This window comes from Muscardinus avellanarius (assembly GCF_963383645.1).
Source record: "Muscardinus avellanarius genome assembly, chromosome: 2".
Lineage (NCBI taxonomy): Eukaryota > Metazoa > Chordata > Mammalia > Rodentia > Gliridae > Muscardinus > Muscardinus avellanarius.
The window spans coordinates 36,032,126-36,047,115 of NC_137787.1; the positions used below are offsets into that span (position 1 = coordinate 36,032,126).

General features: G+C 40.9%; 1 protein-coding gene across 5 annotated transcripts in view; it reads right to left on the reverse strand.

The window, feature by feature from the left end:
- The window catches only part of NOP58 (NOP58 ribonucleoprotein), a gene marked incomplete at its 5' end in the record, with an annotated part of 38,300 nt that overhangs the window by 17,173 nt on the left and 6,137 nt on the right, over window positions 1–14,990 (reverse strand). For all 5 annotated transcript variants that reach the window (XM_080719893.1, XM_080719895.1, XM_080719894.1 and 2 more), the window contains 3 exons: window positions 3,823–3,944; window positions 10,048–10,100; window positions 14,818–14,894. In XM_080719893.1, the coding sequence (XP_080576019.1) occupies window positions 3,823–3,944; window positions 10,048–10,100; window positions 14,818–14,894 (252 nt within the window). The remainder of the gene's footprint in view (window positions 1–3,822; window positions 3,945–10,047; window positions 10,101–14,817; window positions 14,895–14,990) is intronic.

Genomic DNA, 14,990 nt, shown 5'->3' on the forward strand with positions numbered 1-14,990 from the left:
TTTTTGGGGGTTCGATACAAGGTCTCAATAAGTTGCTGAGTGTCGTAATATGTTGGTAATATGTTGCGGAAGCTATCCTCAAACAAGGATCCTCATGTATTAGGCTCCTAAATAGTGTGATTAGACATGTGCCACCAAGTCTGGCTCATGAAATTATTTTTATATATTAAAATAGCATTGACTTATATACATTTCTCAGCTTGACAAAAGTTAAATTTTGTGTGTGTGTGTAATACTTGAGTTCACTGTCAAATCTTATAGAAACTTCTTGGAAATGGGCTTAGCTATATGAATTGAAAGCTATAAATAATGAATGAATATAAGTTCACATATTTTTGACTTGTTTGTTGCTTTTATCTTTTTTCAGTACTAGAGATGGAACCCAGAAGCATTCTACCTCCAACCTGCATTCCTAGCCCTATATTTTATTCTTTATTTGGAATCAGGGTCTCACTGAGTGGCAAATGGCTTCACTAAGTAGCTGAGGCTGTCCACAAACCGTGATCCTCCTGTCTTAGCCTCCCTAAATGCTAGGATTACAAGTGTGTGCCACCACACCCAGCTTGTTTTTTTTTTTCTCCTTGTGGTACGGGGATGAAACTCAGGGGCAATCTACCTTCCAGCTGCACCTCCAGCCCTATTCTTTATTCTGAAACAGGGTCTCGCTGAGTTGCATAATGCCTAAGTAGCTGAGGCTGGCAATGCTCCACTATCCTCCTGTCTTAGTCTCCCAAATGCTAGAATTACAAGCGTGAGCCACCACGCCCGGCTCTTTATTCTTCACTTTCAAACAGGGTCTCACTAAGTTGCAGAGGGCCTCAATAAGTAGCTGAGGCTGGCGACGAACCAGTGATCCTCCAGTCTCAGCCTCCCAAATGCTAAAATTATAAGCGCACGCCACCACGCCCAGTTTGTTGCTTTGAAAGTATCTTTTACTACTTTACATCATTTAACTTTAAATTTTATAAAGGTACAGCCGGGTGTGGAATGCATGCTTATAATCCCAGTACTTGGGAGGCCGAGACAGGAGGATTACAGGTTTGTGGCCAGCCCCAGCTACTTAATGAGCACCCCCTGCAACTCAGTAAGACCATTTCAAAATAAATAAAAAATAGGGCTGTAACTTGGAGGTTAAGTAAGTAAATAAACAAATAACAAATAAATAAATTGTATAAAGGTGCTGGGCAAAGCCAGGTGTGGTGGCACATGCTTGAAATCACAGAATTTGGGAGTCTGAGACAGGAGGATCTCGGTTTGTGGCCAGCCTCAGCTACTTAGTGAGGTCCTTTGCAACTCAGTGAAACCCTGTTTCAAAATGAAGAAAAAATAGGGCTGGGGGTATAGCTCAGCGATAGAATGTCCCTGAGTTCCATCCCCAATGCCTCAAAAATAAATTAAATAAATAAATAAATAAATAAATAAATAAATAAATAAATAAAGGTGCTGGGCAGTGTGTTATGTCTTTAATTCCAAGTACTCAGAAGACTGATGGCAGAATGACCATAAATTCAGCCTGGGGAATTTAGCAAGAACCTGTGTAAAAAAATAAATAAAAAAGGCTGGGAATGTGGGTCAGTGTTAGAGCACTTGCCTAGCATGCATTAGGTCTTCTCCAGTACTGCAGTAAATAATTAAAAATATTTTGTTACTTTTTGGCGGGTCTGGGGATGGAACCCAGGGGTATTTGACCTCTTTCTACCTCCGGGCTACACTCCCATACCTATTTTTACATTTTTATTTGGAAACAGGGTCTCCTAGGCCAGCACGGCTGGCTTCGAACCTGCACGATCCTCCTGTCTCTGCCTCCCACGCGCGGGGATTACAAGCGTGCGCCACCACGCCCGGCCTATTTTATATTCTTTATTTTGAAACCGGGTGTCACTAAGTTGCAGAAGGCCTCACTAAGTAGCTGAGGCTGTCCGCGAACCACGATCCTCCGGTCTCAGCCTCCGGAATGCTGGGATTACAAGCATGTGCCACCATGTCTGGCTATTAATTAAAAATATAAAGGCAATACACTTTAGTATTTTGGATTTTTAAAGTTGTAATCAAAAGTAATATATAGAGTTGAGCTTGGTGGCGCACACTTGTAATCTCAGCATTTAGGAGGATGAGACAGGAGGATCACAGTTCACAGACAGCCTCAGCTACTTAGTGAGGCCCTGTGCAGCTCAGTGAGATCCTTTTTCAAAATAAAAAATAAAAGCCAGGCGTGGTGACACAAAGTGTAATCCCAGCATTCGGGAGACTGAGACTGGTGGATCACGGTTAGTGGACAGCCTCAGCTACTTAGTGAGGCCCTGTTTCAAAATAAAGAATAAAAAATAGGACTGGGGTGCAGCTCGGAGGTAGAATGTCCCTGGGTCCCACCCCAGTACCATGCAATAAATAAATAAGAGAGAACTATACAGAGCTGGGTGTGGTGGCACACACCCATAATCTCAGTACTTGGAAGGCTGAGACAGGAGGATAGAAAATTGGAGATGAACCTCAGCAACATAGTGAGGCCCTGTTTCAAAATAAAAAATAAAAAAGGACTGGGTGTGTAGCTCAGAGGTAGAATGCCTTTAGGTTTAATCCCTGAACTAGCTAAAGGGAAAAAAAGAAAGAAAGAAAAAAAAAAAGCTGGGCATGGTGGCGCAAGCTTGTAATCCCAGTAACTTGGAAGGGTGAGACAGGAGGATGACGCAAATTTGAAGCCAGCCTCAGCTACTTAGTGAGACACCATTTCCAAATAAAATATAAAATAGGTCTGGGAGTATAGCTCGGAGGTAGGAAGTCTCTTGGTTCCACCCCTAATACCACCAAAAAGAAACAAACAAAAACAAAACACACACACACACACATGGGCACGCGCGTGTGTGTGTATACAGATATACATATATAACAGGTCTGGGAGCGTAGCCTGAGCCTGGGGGTAGAAAGCCCTTGTGTTCCACCTCCAGTACCACCACCACCACCACCACCACCACCACCACAAAAGAAAGAAAGAAAGAAAGAAAGAAAGAAAGAAAGAAAGAAAGAAAGAAAGAAAGAAAGAAATAAGTAAGTACTATATAGAAAAGTACTGAATGAGAAGTCAAAGCCCTTTCCCTATGGATAAATATTCTTCCCTGCTGGGAGTAGTGGTGTGCACCTGTAATCCTAGTGCTTGGGAGGCCAAGACAGGAAGATAGCAGGCTTGGGGCCATCTTAGCAATTCAGTGAGAACCTGTCTCAAAATAAGAAATAAAACCTTGCCGGGGGGTGTAACTTAGGGGTAGAATGCCCCTGGATTTAATCCCCACTACAAAAAAAGAAAAACCCTGTACATACATTATTAATGTATATCTATAAACATAAACGTCTTTATTCTGGACACCTTCACTTTTCCATTCTGCAGTGTATTTGTTAAACTCCTTTACAACACAGTTCTACTTCATCTCCTGCAAACAAAAGGTATGTAAAGCTGCATGTACTCCATCATATTTAAAAACAAGATATTTAGCCAGGCTTGGTGCTGCATGCCTGTAATCCCAGTACTTGGAAGGATGATACAGGAGGATCCTGGTTTGCCGTTAACCCTTAGCAAGTAGCGACACTCCCATCAACCTAGTAAGACCCTGTTTTAAAATAAAAATGAAACACGAATGGGAGAATAGCTTAGAGGTAGAGTGCCCCTGGGGTTTAGTCTCTAGTTGCTAGTGCACATGCACACACACCAAAAAACAAAACAAAAACCATATCTTGTGAAAGAAATTCAGTTATAACTTTGAATGTATTCATGTATACATTTTGGTGGCTCTGCACCACCATGAGCTATACCCCCTAGCCCAGATTTACCTTTATAACTCCTCCTAGTTTAGCATCAGCTACAGCCAGAGGTTCATGAGCTTCCTTTACTATTTTCTTCAGAACTTTCTTCAACTGCTTATTGATTTTCCCCTCCATTAGAGCTGTGAATGCTTTTAAGGAAAAAGAAAAAAAGAATTAACCTCAGATTTGTAACTGTGAGAACTTGTCTTAAAACAAAACAAATACTTCCTTTCAAAAAGCCCAGGTTTAATACTTCTGAAATAAAACAAAATGTGAATGTTTTGTGCATTATACATTTTATAGCCTCATTTCATCTTCCCACCCTCATTTCTGCATCCAGGGCCAGGAATTATACCAGGCCCATGGCTACTATGTCAAACAAATCTTCTCATGATCTCAGGGAGAGGATCATGAAATCTTAGAAATTATCTATTTGAGAAAAGACAAAAGATGCATTCTTCTGTTATTTCAGAAAAATCAGCTTAATGTCTAGTACTGGGAAATACTCTAAAGAGGAACATCATTTTGAAGGCTCTGCCACAGTATAAACATGTTTTAAGTGGAAGAAAGCCTTTTGCTAATTCCCCAGTCCAGAGGTATCACCAGGCCTCTGCCTGTAAACCTCCTGGAATAGAGAATTAATTTCTTTTTGGGTGGTACTGGGGATGGAACCCAGAGGCTTTCTACAACCGGGTTATACTCCCAGACCTCGTTTTTAATATTTTATTATGAAACAAGGTCTCGCTAAGTTGCTGAGAGCCTCACTAGGTACCCAAGGCTGGCTTTGAACCTGTGCGATCCTCCTGTCTCAGCCTCCCAAGCGTGGGGATTACAAGTGTCTGCCACCACGCCCCGCGAGAACTAATTTCTAAAGGTAACTTATTCTGGAACCATTTTCATTTCTGGCAAATTCTAATCTACTTTTAACTTACCCTTCCTTAGATGCATACTTCCAGCATCCAGATCCACATGAACTAACACCTCATCTTACATTGTCTAAGGTTAAAGTAGGCCTGGCAATAAGGAGAAATTTTAACAGTTTCTAGAACCGTCAGTTATCAGCCAGGTACTTGCTATTCCCTCCAGATCCTATATATACCCATTTGAATTGTACAAGTTCATTCTATCAATCACCTGGGAAGATTAAAGGAAAGGACCAGAAGCACATGGCTCTCACATAGAACTTGCAGGGGTATCTTCATTCTAAGATTCTAGGATTCAAACTACTTTTCTTAGGTTCTAATCTCTTGTAGTTTACACACTGATTCCAATAAAAGTCTTATTTTTATTCTTTCTTTATATAAGTTTTTAAATCCACAGGCTGGGGATATAACTCAGTGGTAGGTCACTTGCCTAGCATGTTTGAAGTTCTAGGTTTGATACTCAGCACCGCCAAAATAAGTAAATGAACAATATATAAATGTAAAAACCTTAATTAGCTTGTGTGTGAGAGTATGGGTACTGGATCTTAAACCCAGGGACATTCTATCTCTGAGCTACATCCTCTAGCCTCATTTTATTTTTTATTTTAAAATGGGGTCTCACTAAGTTGTTGAGGGCTTCACCAAGTTATTAAGATTGGCCAAGAATTCGCAATCCACCTGTCTCAGCCTCTCAAGTACTGGAATTAGGGGCTTGTACCACTGTGTAGAACTTTAATTCAACTTCATAATCTTCCATATTACCTGCTTATAATTTTTAACCTAGTGATGCTCCTAATGCCTTTAAAGTAAGAATGTCCACTGCAGACCTATCCTACCATTTACATTTTTTGTCCCTTTATCAAAGTGTGTTAAATACTATATTTAATATGAAAAATATGAATTTTGATGCCACCCTATCTCAAAATAAAATCTTTGTAAGACCCTATCTCAAAAAAAAAAAAAAAGAAAGAAAGAAAGAAAGAAAGAAAGAAAAGAAAGAAAGAAAAGAAAAGAAAAGAAAGCCGGGCATGGTGGTACACACTTTTAATCCCAGTATTTGGGAGGATGAGAAAGGAGAATCACAAGTTTGTGGCTAGCCTTAGCTACTTAGTGAGGCCCTGTTTCAAAATAAAGAATAAAAAAATAGGGCTGGGATGTAGCTCGGAGGTAGAATGCCCCTGGGTTCAATCCCTAGTACCACAGAAAAGAAATTAAAATTGAAAAATAAAATCAGGCTGGGCGCCTCAGTTACTTAGTAAGGCCATATGAACCTTAGTGAGACCTTGTTTCAAATGAGAGTAAGCCAGGCATGGTGGTGCATGCACTTATAATCCCAGCATTTGGGAGGATGACACAGGGGGACTGTTGTTCACGGCCAGCCCCAGCTACTTAGTGAGGCCCTTTGCAACTCACTGAGACCCTATTTCTTTTCTTTTCTTTTCTTTCTTTCTTTTTTTGTGGGTCTGGGGATGGAACCCAGAGGCATTTGACCTCCGAGCCACACCCCTACCCTATTTTTTTAATCTTTATTTTGAAACCGGGTCTCACTAAGTTGTGGAGGGCCTCACTAAGTAGCTGAAGCTGTCCGCGAACCGCAATCCTCTGGTCTCAGCCTCCTGAATGCTGGGATTACAAGTGTGCACCACCACACCCAGCTTGAGATCCTGTTTCAAATTAAAATATGACTAAGATTAAAATAAACCTTTCTATGCAAATGGCATGCATGAACTTTTGAGGATAAATACATACTTTGGTATTGCAAACCACCTGACTCTTTTTAAAGCTATGAATTTTTTTAGCTGAATGTGATGGCACGCACCTTTAACACCAGTACTTAGAATCACAGGTTCCCAGCTAGCCTTAGCAACTTATAGTGAGATCCTATGAAACTTAGTGAGATTGTTCCAAAATAAAAAATAAAAGGGGGCTGGGGGTTGTAGCTCAGAGTTCAATTCTCAGTACCTCCAAAAAATGTATATCAATAAATACATATAAATTTTAAAAAATCTATTATTGACAGATATTGTGCCAGAAACTTAAGAATTTGACAGTTGAAAGCATAAGCACTGCCTCGTGGAGGTTAAAAGGATGACAATCTGACTTCTTACTAGGACATTTTCCACTATGTTGCAAAGGGCCTCACTAAGTACCCGCGATCCTCTTCTCTCAGCCTCCCAAATGCTGGGATTACAAGTGTGTGCCACCACATCTGGCTCTTATTATCTCTAATAGAGACATCGGTATCTATGTAAGGATTGTCCCAATGAATTAAAAGAAACTGAATCGATGAGTACAAATTTGAGAATCACTATGTGATGCTTGGGAGGCTGAAACAGGAGAATCACAGGTTTGTGGCCAGCCTCAGCTACTTAAGGCTGGGGGCATAGCTCGAAGGTAGATGGCCTTGGGTCCAATCCTTAGTACCGTCCAAAAAGAAAAAAAATCTCTACTGTGATCATTAGCTATTAACAGTAAAAAATCTGCTTGTGTTTGAGCAAAGATTGGGCTCAGACATTTAATATGTTTAATAGTCAGTCAAAATACTAAAACAAAAACAAAAACAAAAAACAGGCTTGGTGGTACACACTTGTCGTCCCAGTACTTGGGAGGGTAAGACAGGAGAATAAGAGGTTCACAGCCAGCCTCAGCTACTAAGTGAGGCCCTTTAGCTCTCCCCAACTTAGTGAGACCTTGTTTCAAAATAAAGAATGAAAAATAGGACTGGGGTATGACTAAAAGGCAGAATGCTCCTGGGTTCAATCCCAGTACAGCAAATAAATAAATAAATAAATAAATAAATAAATAAGGCTGGTGGGGGATAGCTTGAAGGCAGAATGCCCGTGGGTTCAATCCCCAGTACCGCAAAATAAACAAATACATTAATCCCAAACACATTAGAGATGACATGAAAAATTCAGGAGCCACCTGGGAGCTGGGCATGGTGGCACATACTTGTAATCCCAGTACTTGGGAGGCTGAGGCAGAAGGATCATGAGTTTGAGGCCAGCCTCAGCTACCTAGTGAGGCCCTCCTTCAAAATAAATAATAATAATAAAAAATAGGGATGAGGATATAGCTCCGAGGTAGAATGCCCCTGGGTTCATTCCCCAGTATAGAAGAAGAAAGAGCTGGGTGTGGTGGTCCATGCTTGTAATCCCAGCATTTGGAAGGCTGACAGGAGGATGGTGATTCAAGGACAGCCTCAGGTACTACTTAGTGATGCCCTTTGCTACCCTGTTTCAAAATAAAGAATAAAAATAGGGCTGGAGGTGTCGCCCAGAGATAGAATGCCCCTGGGGTTCCATCAAAAAAAGAAAGAAAGAAAAAAAAAAAGAAGAAGAAGAAGAAAAAGGAGGAGGAGGAGGAAGCTGGGCATGGTTGTGTATGCTTATAATCCCAGCATTCAGGAGGCTGAGACTGGAGGATCACAGTTTGCGGACAGCCTCAGCTTAGTGAGGCCCTCCGCAACTTAGTAAGACCATTTTAAAATAAAATAAAGAATAGGGCAGTGGCCAAGCGTGGTGGCACATGTTTGTAATCCCCGCGCTTGGGAGGCAGAGACAGGAGGATCTCACAGGTTCGAAGCCAGCCGTGCTGGATTAAGAGACTGTTTCCAAATAAAAAAAGTATAAAATAGGTATGGGAGTGTAGCCCAGAGGTAGAAGGGTTCCAGGAACCCCAGTACCACCAAAAAAAAAAAAAAAAAAAAAAAAAAAAAGCTGCTGCCACCACCTATGAGCAGGGCTCAGCACCTCTAACTAGAGGAGCTGGTCACATCATGATCTATGTGAACACCGCCCCCTAGAGTTAGAGTGCAGCTAACACTTTTCTTTGGGATTACTAAAATTCTACATAAGTATACTTAGGGCTGCCATGATCAGATCTTCTAAAAGGGTTTCCAGGGCAATAACATGGTGCTTTAAGGCTATAAAAAGTTCTAATTACTGATGTGTTGATGAAGAAGCCCTAGAACTATTTATTTAAAAACTAAAGACTACGGCCCCATTACTAGATCCTCCTTCAGCCTACCCTACTGCAAGGCTACGTAGTCCAGTAAGATTCAAGCATAGCTAGCTGGATCTCTCCCTCTCCCTCTGCAGTACTACGGATTTAACCCAGGGGCATTCTGCCTCTGAGCTACACACCCAGCCCTATTTTTAACTCTTCATTTTGAAATAGGATCTCAATAAGTTGTGGAGGTTAGCCTAAGTAGCTGAAGGTAGCCACAAGCTTGTGATCCTCCAGTCTCGGCTTCCCAAGTACTGTGATTACAAGTGTGTGCCACCAAGTTGTCTCCATTTCCAACTTTCACTGTGAGAATCCTACCTTTCCTCTGTAGCTGATTAACAAATTATTCCTATCTATGAAAATCTTACCTAACTTTAAGCCATATATACCTTTATGCTTTTAAACTATTCTACCAAGTATTTGGCTAATTAGCAACACAGAATTTAAACAACTGTTATCTGCCCTTCCCACTTTTGCTAATACCTAAAGCAACAAAAATTCCACCAACCTGTAACACCTACTGAAGACCCCATGGCCCATCATGAAGTCTAGTTGAAGGATATGAGTTATCCGATCCTCTAAATCTTTAAAAATCATACTCCCTTATATAAACAAGACTCTTATTCCTTGCTGCAGCTTGCATTAAAAACCTCTTGCCTTACAATTTTTAATACTGATATGCTTTTTTTGGGGGTGGAACCTAGAGGCTTTCTACCTCTGGGCTATACTCCCAGACCTATTTTATACTTTATTTGGAAAGAGGGTCTCACTAAGTGGCTGAGGCTGGCTTTGAACCTATGTGATCCTCCTCTCTCAGCCTCCCAAGCGCGGTGATTACAAGTGTGCGCCATCATGCCTGGCTTCATATGCTTTTCTGAACAAATACTATATACCCCTGAAAAGATTTATTATTATTATTATTATTTTCAACTGTGAATCCTGGCTATCCTCAACGTTATCTGTGGATTATAATGATCAGGGAACTGTGTACTTGACCACATTACCTTGGTCCCTTGTAGAACAGCTTTTACTGAATTGTGCTTCAGCATTATGCTATTGGTTTCCACAGGGAGATCAATTTAAGCACTTGTCACCTCTCATCACATGGGGGAAAACAGCCCTATGGTGAAAAAAGCTAACTCAATGTTGTCTCAGTGGTAGTGACGAATTTGAGTTAGATCACTGAAATTCAGTTCCATTAGAATGCATCATTGACAACATTGAATAAAGTTAACTCAGGCAACTGAAGCAAACCACCTTTTAATAAGGAAAATAAAATCGCCAAGATTAAAAGAAAAGCAAGCTTCTATTCTGACTTTACCTGCCAATGCTTCTGCTGTATCCTGAAATTTCTCAAAATGCTTTAGCTTTACTCTGGAATTAAAAAAAAAAAAAAAAAGAAACATGTTATGGGAGCAATGATTCTGCAAAAGCCTTTAAAGCTGAGAAAAAACTGTTGGATGTTATCAAAGCACACACCATTAAGAAATTTTCCTGACCCTAGAAATCAGGGTGCAAAGTTAGAATATTCTTCATCAACCAACCAATTTTCTCAATGTTGGGCTGACAACGTCTAGACTGGTACAAAGAAAGTTGTAGGTTCAACTTAACACTTGCTGATTAAGCTGGACACAGATGACGTTCACTATAGACAGAAAATGACCCAAGAAAAAGCGCCCAGGTCCTTCTTAGGTCAGGAATCTGATGACATTCATCAATTCATTCAGCACAAGTCTCTTATTAGCCGGGCGTGGTGGTGCACGCTTGTAATCTCAGTACTTGGGACAGGAGGATCGCATAGTTTCAAAGCCAGCCTCAGCTACTTAGTGACACTCTGTTTCCAAATAAAATATAAAATAGGTCTGGGAGTGTAGCCCAAAGGTAGAAGGCCCCTGGATTTCATCCTCAGCACATTAAAAAAAAAATTTAAAAAAAAAAAAAGCTTTTTACAGCTGGGCGTGGTGATGCATGTTTGTAATCCTAGTATTTAGGACCCTGTTTCAAAATAAAGAATAAAAAATAAGGCTATATAAAAATAGAGGATGTATGATTCAGAGGTAGAATGCCTCTGGGTTTAATCCCCAGTAATGCCCAAAAACCAAAACAAAACCCCAAAGAAAACAAACAACAACAAAAAAACCCCACACCTTCTTATTAGCTAGGCATGGTGGCTAATGCTTGTAATCCCAGTATGTGGGAGCTTGTGACAGAAAGATCACAGGTTCATGGCCAGCCTCAGCTACCTAGTGAGGGCCCCTGCAACTTTGTGAAACCCTGTTTCAAAATAATGAATTAAAAATAGGCATGGGGGTATAGTTCAGAGATAGAATGCCCCTGGGGATTCAATTCCCAGAAACACACACACACACACACACACACACACACACACACACACACACACAAAAGTGTTTGTAGTCAGCCCCAACAACTTATAGTATAGCCTTCCCCAATTTAATGAGAAACTGTTTCAAAACAAAAATTTTAAAATGGAGCTGGGTTCAGTGACACACTGAGAACTTCCTATCCTCCTGGCTCAGCCTCCTGCGTATTGGAATTACAGCCATGCACCACCAGGCCTGGCCTTAATAATTTCGTGGCTCATACCAGTAGCTGGGAGGTAGGTGGAAGGTTCAGAGCCAGCCTCAGCTACTTAGAGAGGCTCTCTGCAACTTAGTGAAACCCTGTTTAAAAAAAAAAAAAAAAAAAAAAAAAAAGGGGGCTGGGAATGTGGCTCAGAGGTAGAATGCCCCTGGGTTCAATCCCAAATACCACAAGGGGAGGGAAAAAAAAGCTTATTGTCAGATCTGTTTCCCGTACCCTTCATTTCCCCATTTTATCATGCATTTATATGAAGGGCAACATTTTATATATAAAAATGTACATACTTAAGCAGGTGTGGTGGTGCAAGTTTGAAATCCCAGTACTTGGGAGGCTGAGACAGGAGAATCACAGGTTTGTGGCCAGACTCAAAAACTTAGTGAGGATCTGTTTAAAAACAAACAAAAAGCGGGGTGTGGTGGTGCATGCTTAAAATCCCAGCATTTGGGAGGCTGAAAAAGGAGAATCGCAGTTCATGGACAGCCTCAGTTACTTAGTAAGGTCCTTTGCAAAAAATAGGGCCGGGAGTGTAGCTCAGAGGTAGAATGCTCCTGGGTTCCATTTCCAGTATCACAAACAAACAGCAGGTTGTGGTGGTGCATGCTTGTGATCCCAGTACTTGGGAGGCTGAGATGGGAGGATTGCAGGTTTGAAGCCAGCCTTGGAAACTTAGCAAGGCCCTCTGCAACTTATTGAAACCCTGTTTCTAAATAAGAAATAAAATCTGGCTAGGAGTATAGCTCAGAGATTAAGAACCTCTGAGTTCAATTCCCAGTGCCAAACAAATAAAAAACAAAACCATAGGGCTAGAGGTGTAGCTCAGAGGTAGAACATACCTGGGTTCAGTTCCAAGTGTTACACACACACACACACACACACACACACACACACACACACACTTAATTCATAGTTGTCTCAGTGGTAGTGACGAATACTTAATTAGATCATTGAAGATTCAGTTCCAACAGGAATACATCATTGACAACAATGAATCAGATTAGCCCAGCAAAGCATAAAATCATATAAAAAGTAAAATTAGTCTACTTGCCTAAAACAAAGTTATCTTTTAAAAAAGCATATACCTGTGCGCGCGCACACACACACACACACACACACACACACACACACACACACACACATTTCTTTTTTGGTGGCACTAGGGATGGAGCCCAGGGGATTTCTACCTCTGGGCTATACTCCCAGACCTATTTTATATTTTATTTGGAAACAGGGTCTCATTAAGTTGCTGAGAACCTCATTAAGTAACTGAGGCTGGCTTCGAACCTACCCAATCCTCCTGTCTCAGCCTCCTACCTGCTTGCCCGGCTTAAAAACAATACTCATACTCTGTCTCTGCCTCCCAAACGCAGGGATTACAAGCGTGCACCACCACGCCTGGCTTTACTTTGAAAATTTAAGGAGAAAGTAATTTCATCTTATTCTGAACTACCCAATCCCCATTTCCACCATTCTACAGTGGAATTTTATTACGTCTCTCAACATTTGTATAAATGCACAGAGATACAGGATTCACATTAAACAAATTACCCCAAAGCTCGGTTCTCAGTGTATCATGAACCTCTCTCTCCAAATCACCAAGAGATCTATAGATATACTCCAATTCATTCAACAATACCATTACTGGTAGACAAATTCTTTCAAATGCATTGTTTCTCTGTTTATTGTTTCATTTCTTTTAGGCTTAACTTTTTCTTCTTCTTCCTGGACTGTTTTGGGGTCTTCTTTTGAACTTTTCTTTTTGGTACTGGGGATCAAATCCAGGACATGGTGCTTGCAAACTAAGTGCTTTGCTACTCAGCTATATGCCAGCCATGGGCTTAACATTGTTTAGCCAAACTTAAAACATTTCCTTGGAGCTCTGGGGTGTAGCTCAGTAGCATGCACATGGCCCTGGGTTCAATCTGGAGCACGCATCCCTTCCCCAAAGAAGTTTCCATCTACTTTCTTGTGTTTTTATGAGCAGTAGTAGATGACTTGTCAAATATGCTTTAGCAGTGGGGTGGGGGGAGCATACGCTTGTAATCCCAGGATTTAGGAGGCTGAAAGAGAAAGATCGCAGTTTGCGGCCAGCCTCAGCTACAACTTAGCCTTCCACAACTTAGTGAGACCTGTTTCAAAATAAAGAATAAAAATAGGGCTGGGGTGTAGCTCAGAGGTAGAATGCCCCTGGGTTCAACCTCCAGTACGGCAAAGAGTAAAAAATAAGCTGGGCGTGGTGGAGCACACTTGTAATCCCTGTGCTTGGGAGGCTGAGACAGGAGGATTGTGCAGGTTCGAAGCCAGCTGAGGCTGGCTTAAGAGACCCTGTCTCCAAATAAAATACAAAATAGGTTTGAGAGTGTAGCCCAGAGGTAGAGGGCCCCTAGGTTCCATCCCCGGTACCACCACCAAAAAAAAAAAAAAAAAAGGGAAAAATGCTGGGCGCAGTGGTGCACGCTTGTAATCCCCACGCTTGGGAGGCTGAGACAGGAGGATCGTGCAGGTTCGAAGTCAGCTGCACTGGCTTAATAGACCCTGTTTCCAAATAAAAAAGTTTAAAAATAGGTCTGGGAGTGTAGCTCGGAGGTAGAAGGGCTTCCAGGAACCCTAGTACCACCCCCCCCCAAAAAAAAGAAAAGGGGGTGTAACTCAGAGGTCAAATGCCCCTGGGTTCCATCCCTAGACCTGCAAATAAATAAATAAATAAGTAAATAAATAAATAATACTTTGGCATCTACAGACATAATTATATATGCTCCTTCCAAATCCACAAGTATCAAGAGGTTCAGGGAGATCCTCTCTAGGACCACACTGACCAAGAAAGAAGATAGAGAGCCTGAAATAGCTATTCCACAAAGTGATTCACAGATGGAACTGGCCATACTGATTCTACCTGGCGGAAACCCCAGCTGTCTGTTAGCAATCACCCAGTTGGACATCAAAACTGTACTCTATTTTCTTGTCAAGAGATCCTGATTAGTTCAGATAATTTTCAGGCTGGCAGTGTCACTCTGATAAATTTCAGAGTGACAGCGCACTTGCTTAGCATAATAAGTGAGGCTGAGTTCAATCTCCAGTACCCAAAAAACAGATAACTTCAAGTATACCTTTCTGGGATTTACTAGCTAGTTATTTTATCATAGCAGAGGGCGCTAGAAAGTAGAAATCAAAGAATAAATGTGCTATGATAGAGGTTAAATAATTTGAGTATCAATTTAGAGAAATAAAACCTAAATCAATCAGTACCTCATGCTTTGTACAATTAATTTAACAGAAATCTATACTTTGTCTCCAAATAGCTATAAAATATCATATTTAATGTTATTGTCTACTCTAATCTGTAGCTAACAAATCAGTTGAGATGACTTGTCAAAATTTATGAAAACAGCTTAAAACAAAAACTGAATATAACATCTGAATCAGGAAAAAATGTAAAAAACAAAACAAACACTAAATATTAACTGATACAATTTTTAATTTCAAGATTACTTACATTTTATTTGCTTTCTCTGGAGTTTCAAATTCTTTCCACAAACTATCAACCTCTTGAAGTTTCTTCTCATTAAGAACCTACAATAAAAATATTTAAATAAGTTCTCTTCAAATGGCCCAGCTTATGCTAGGCATGGTAGCCCACTTTTGTAATCCCAATACTTGGGAAGCTGA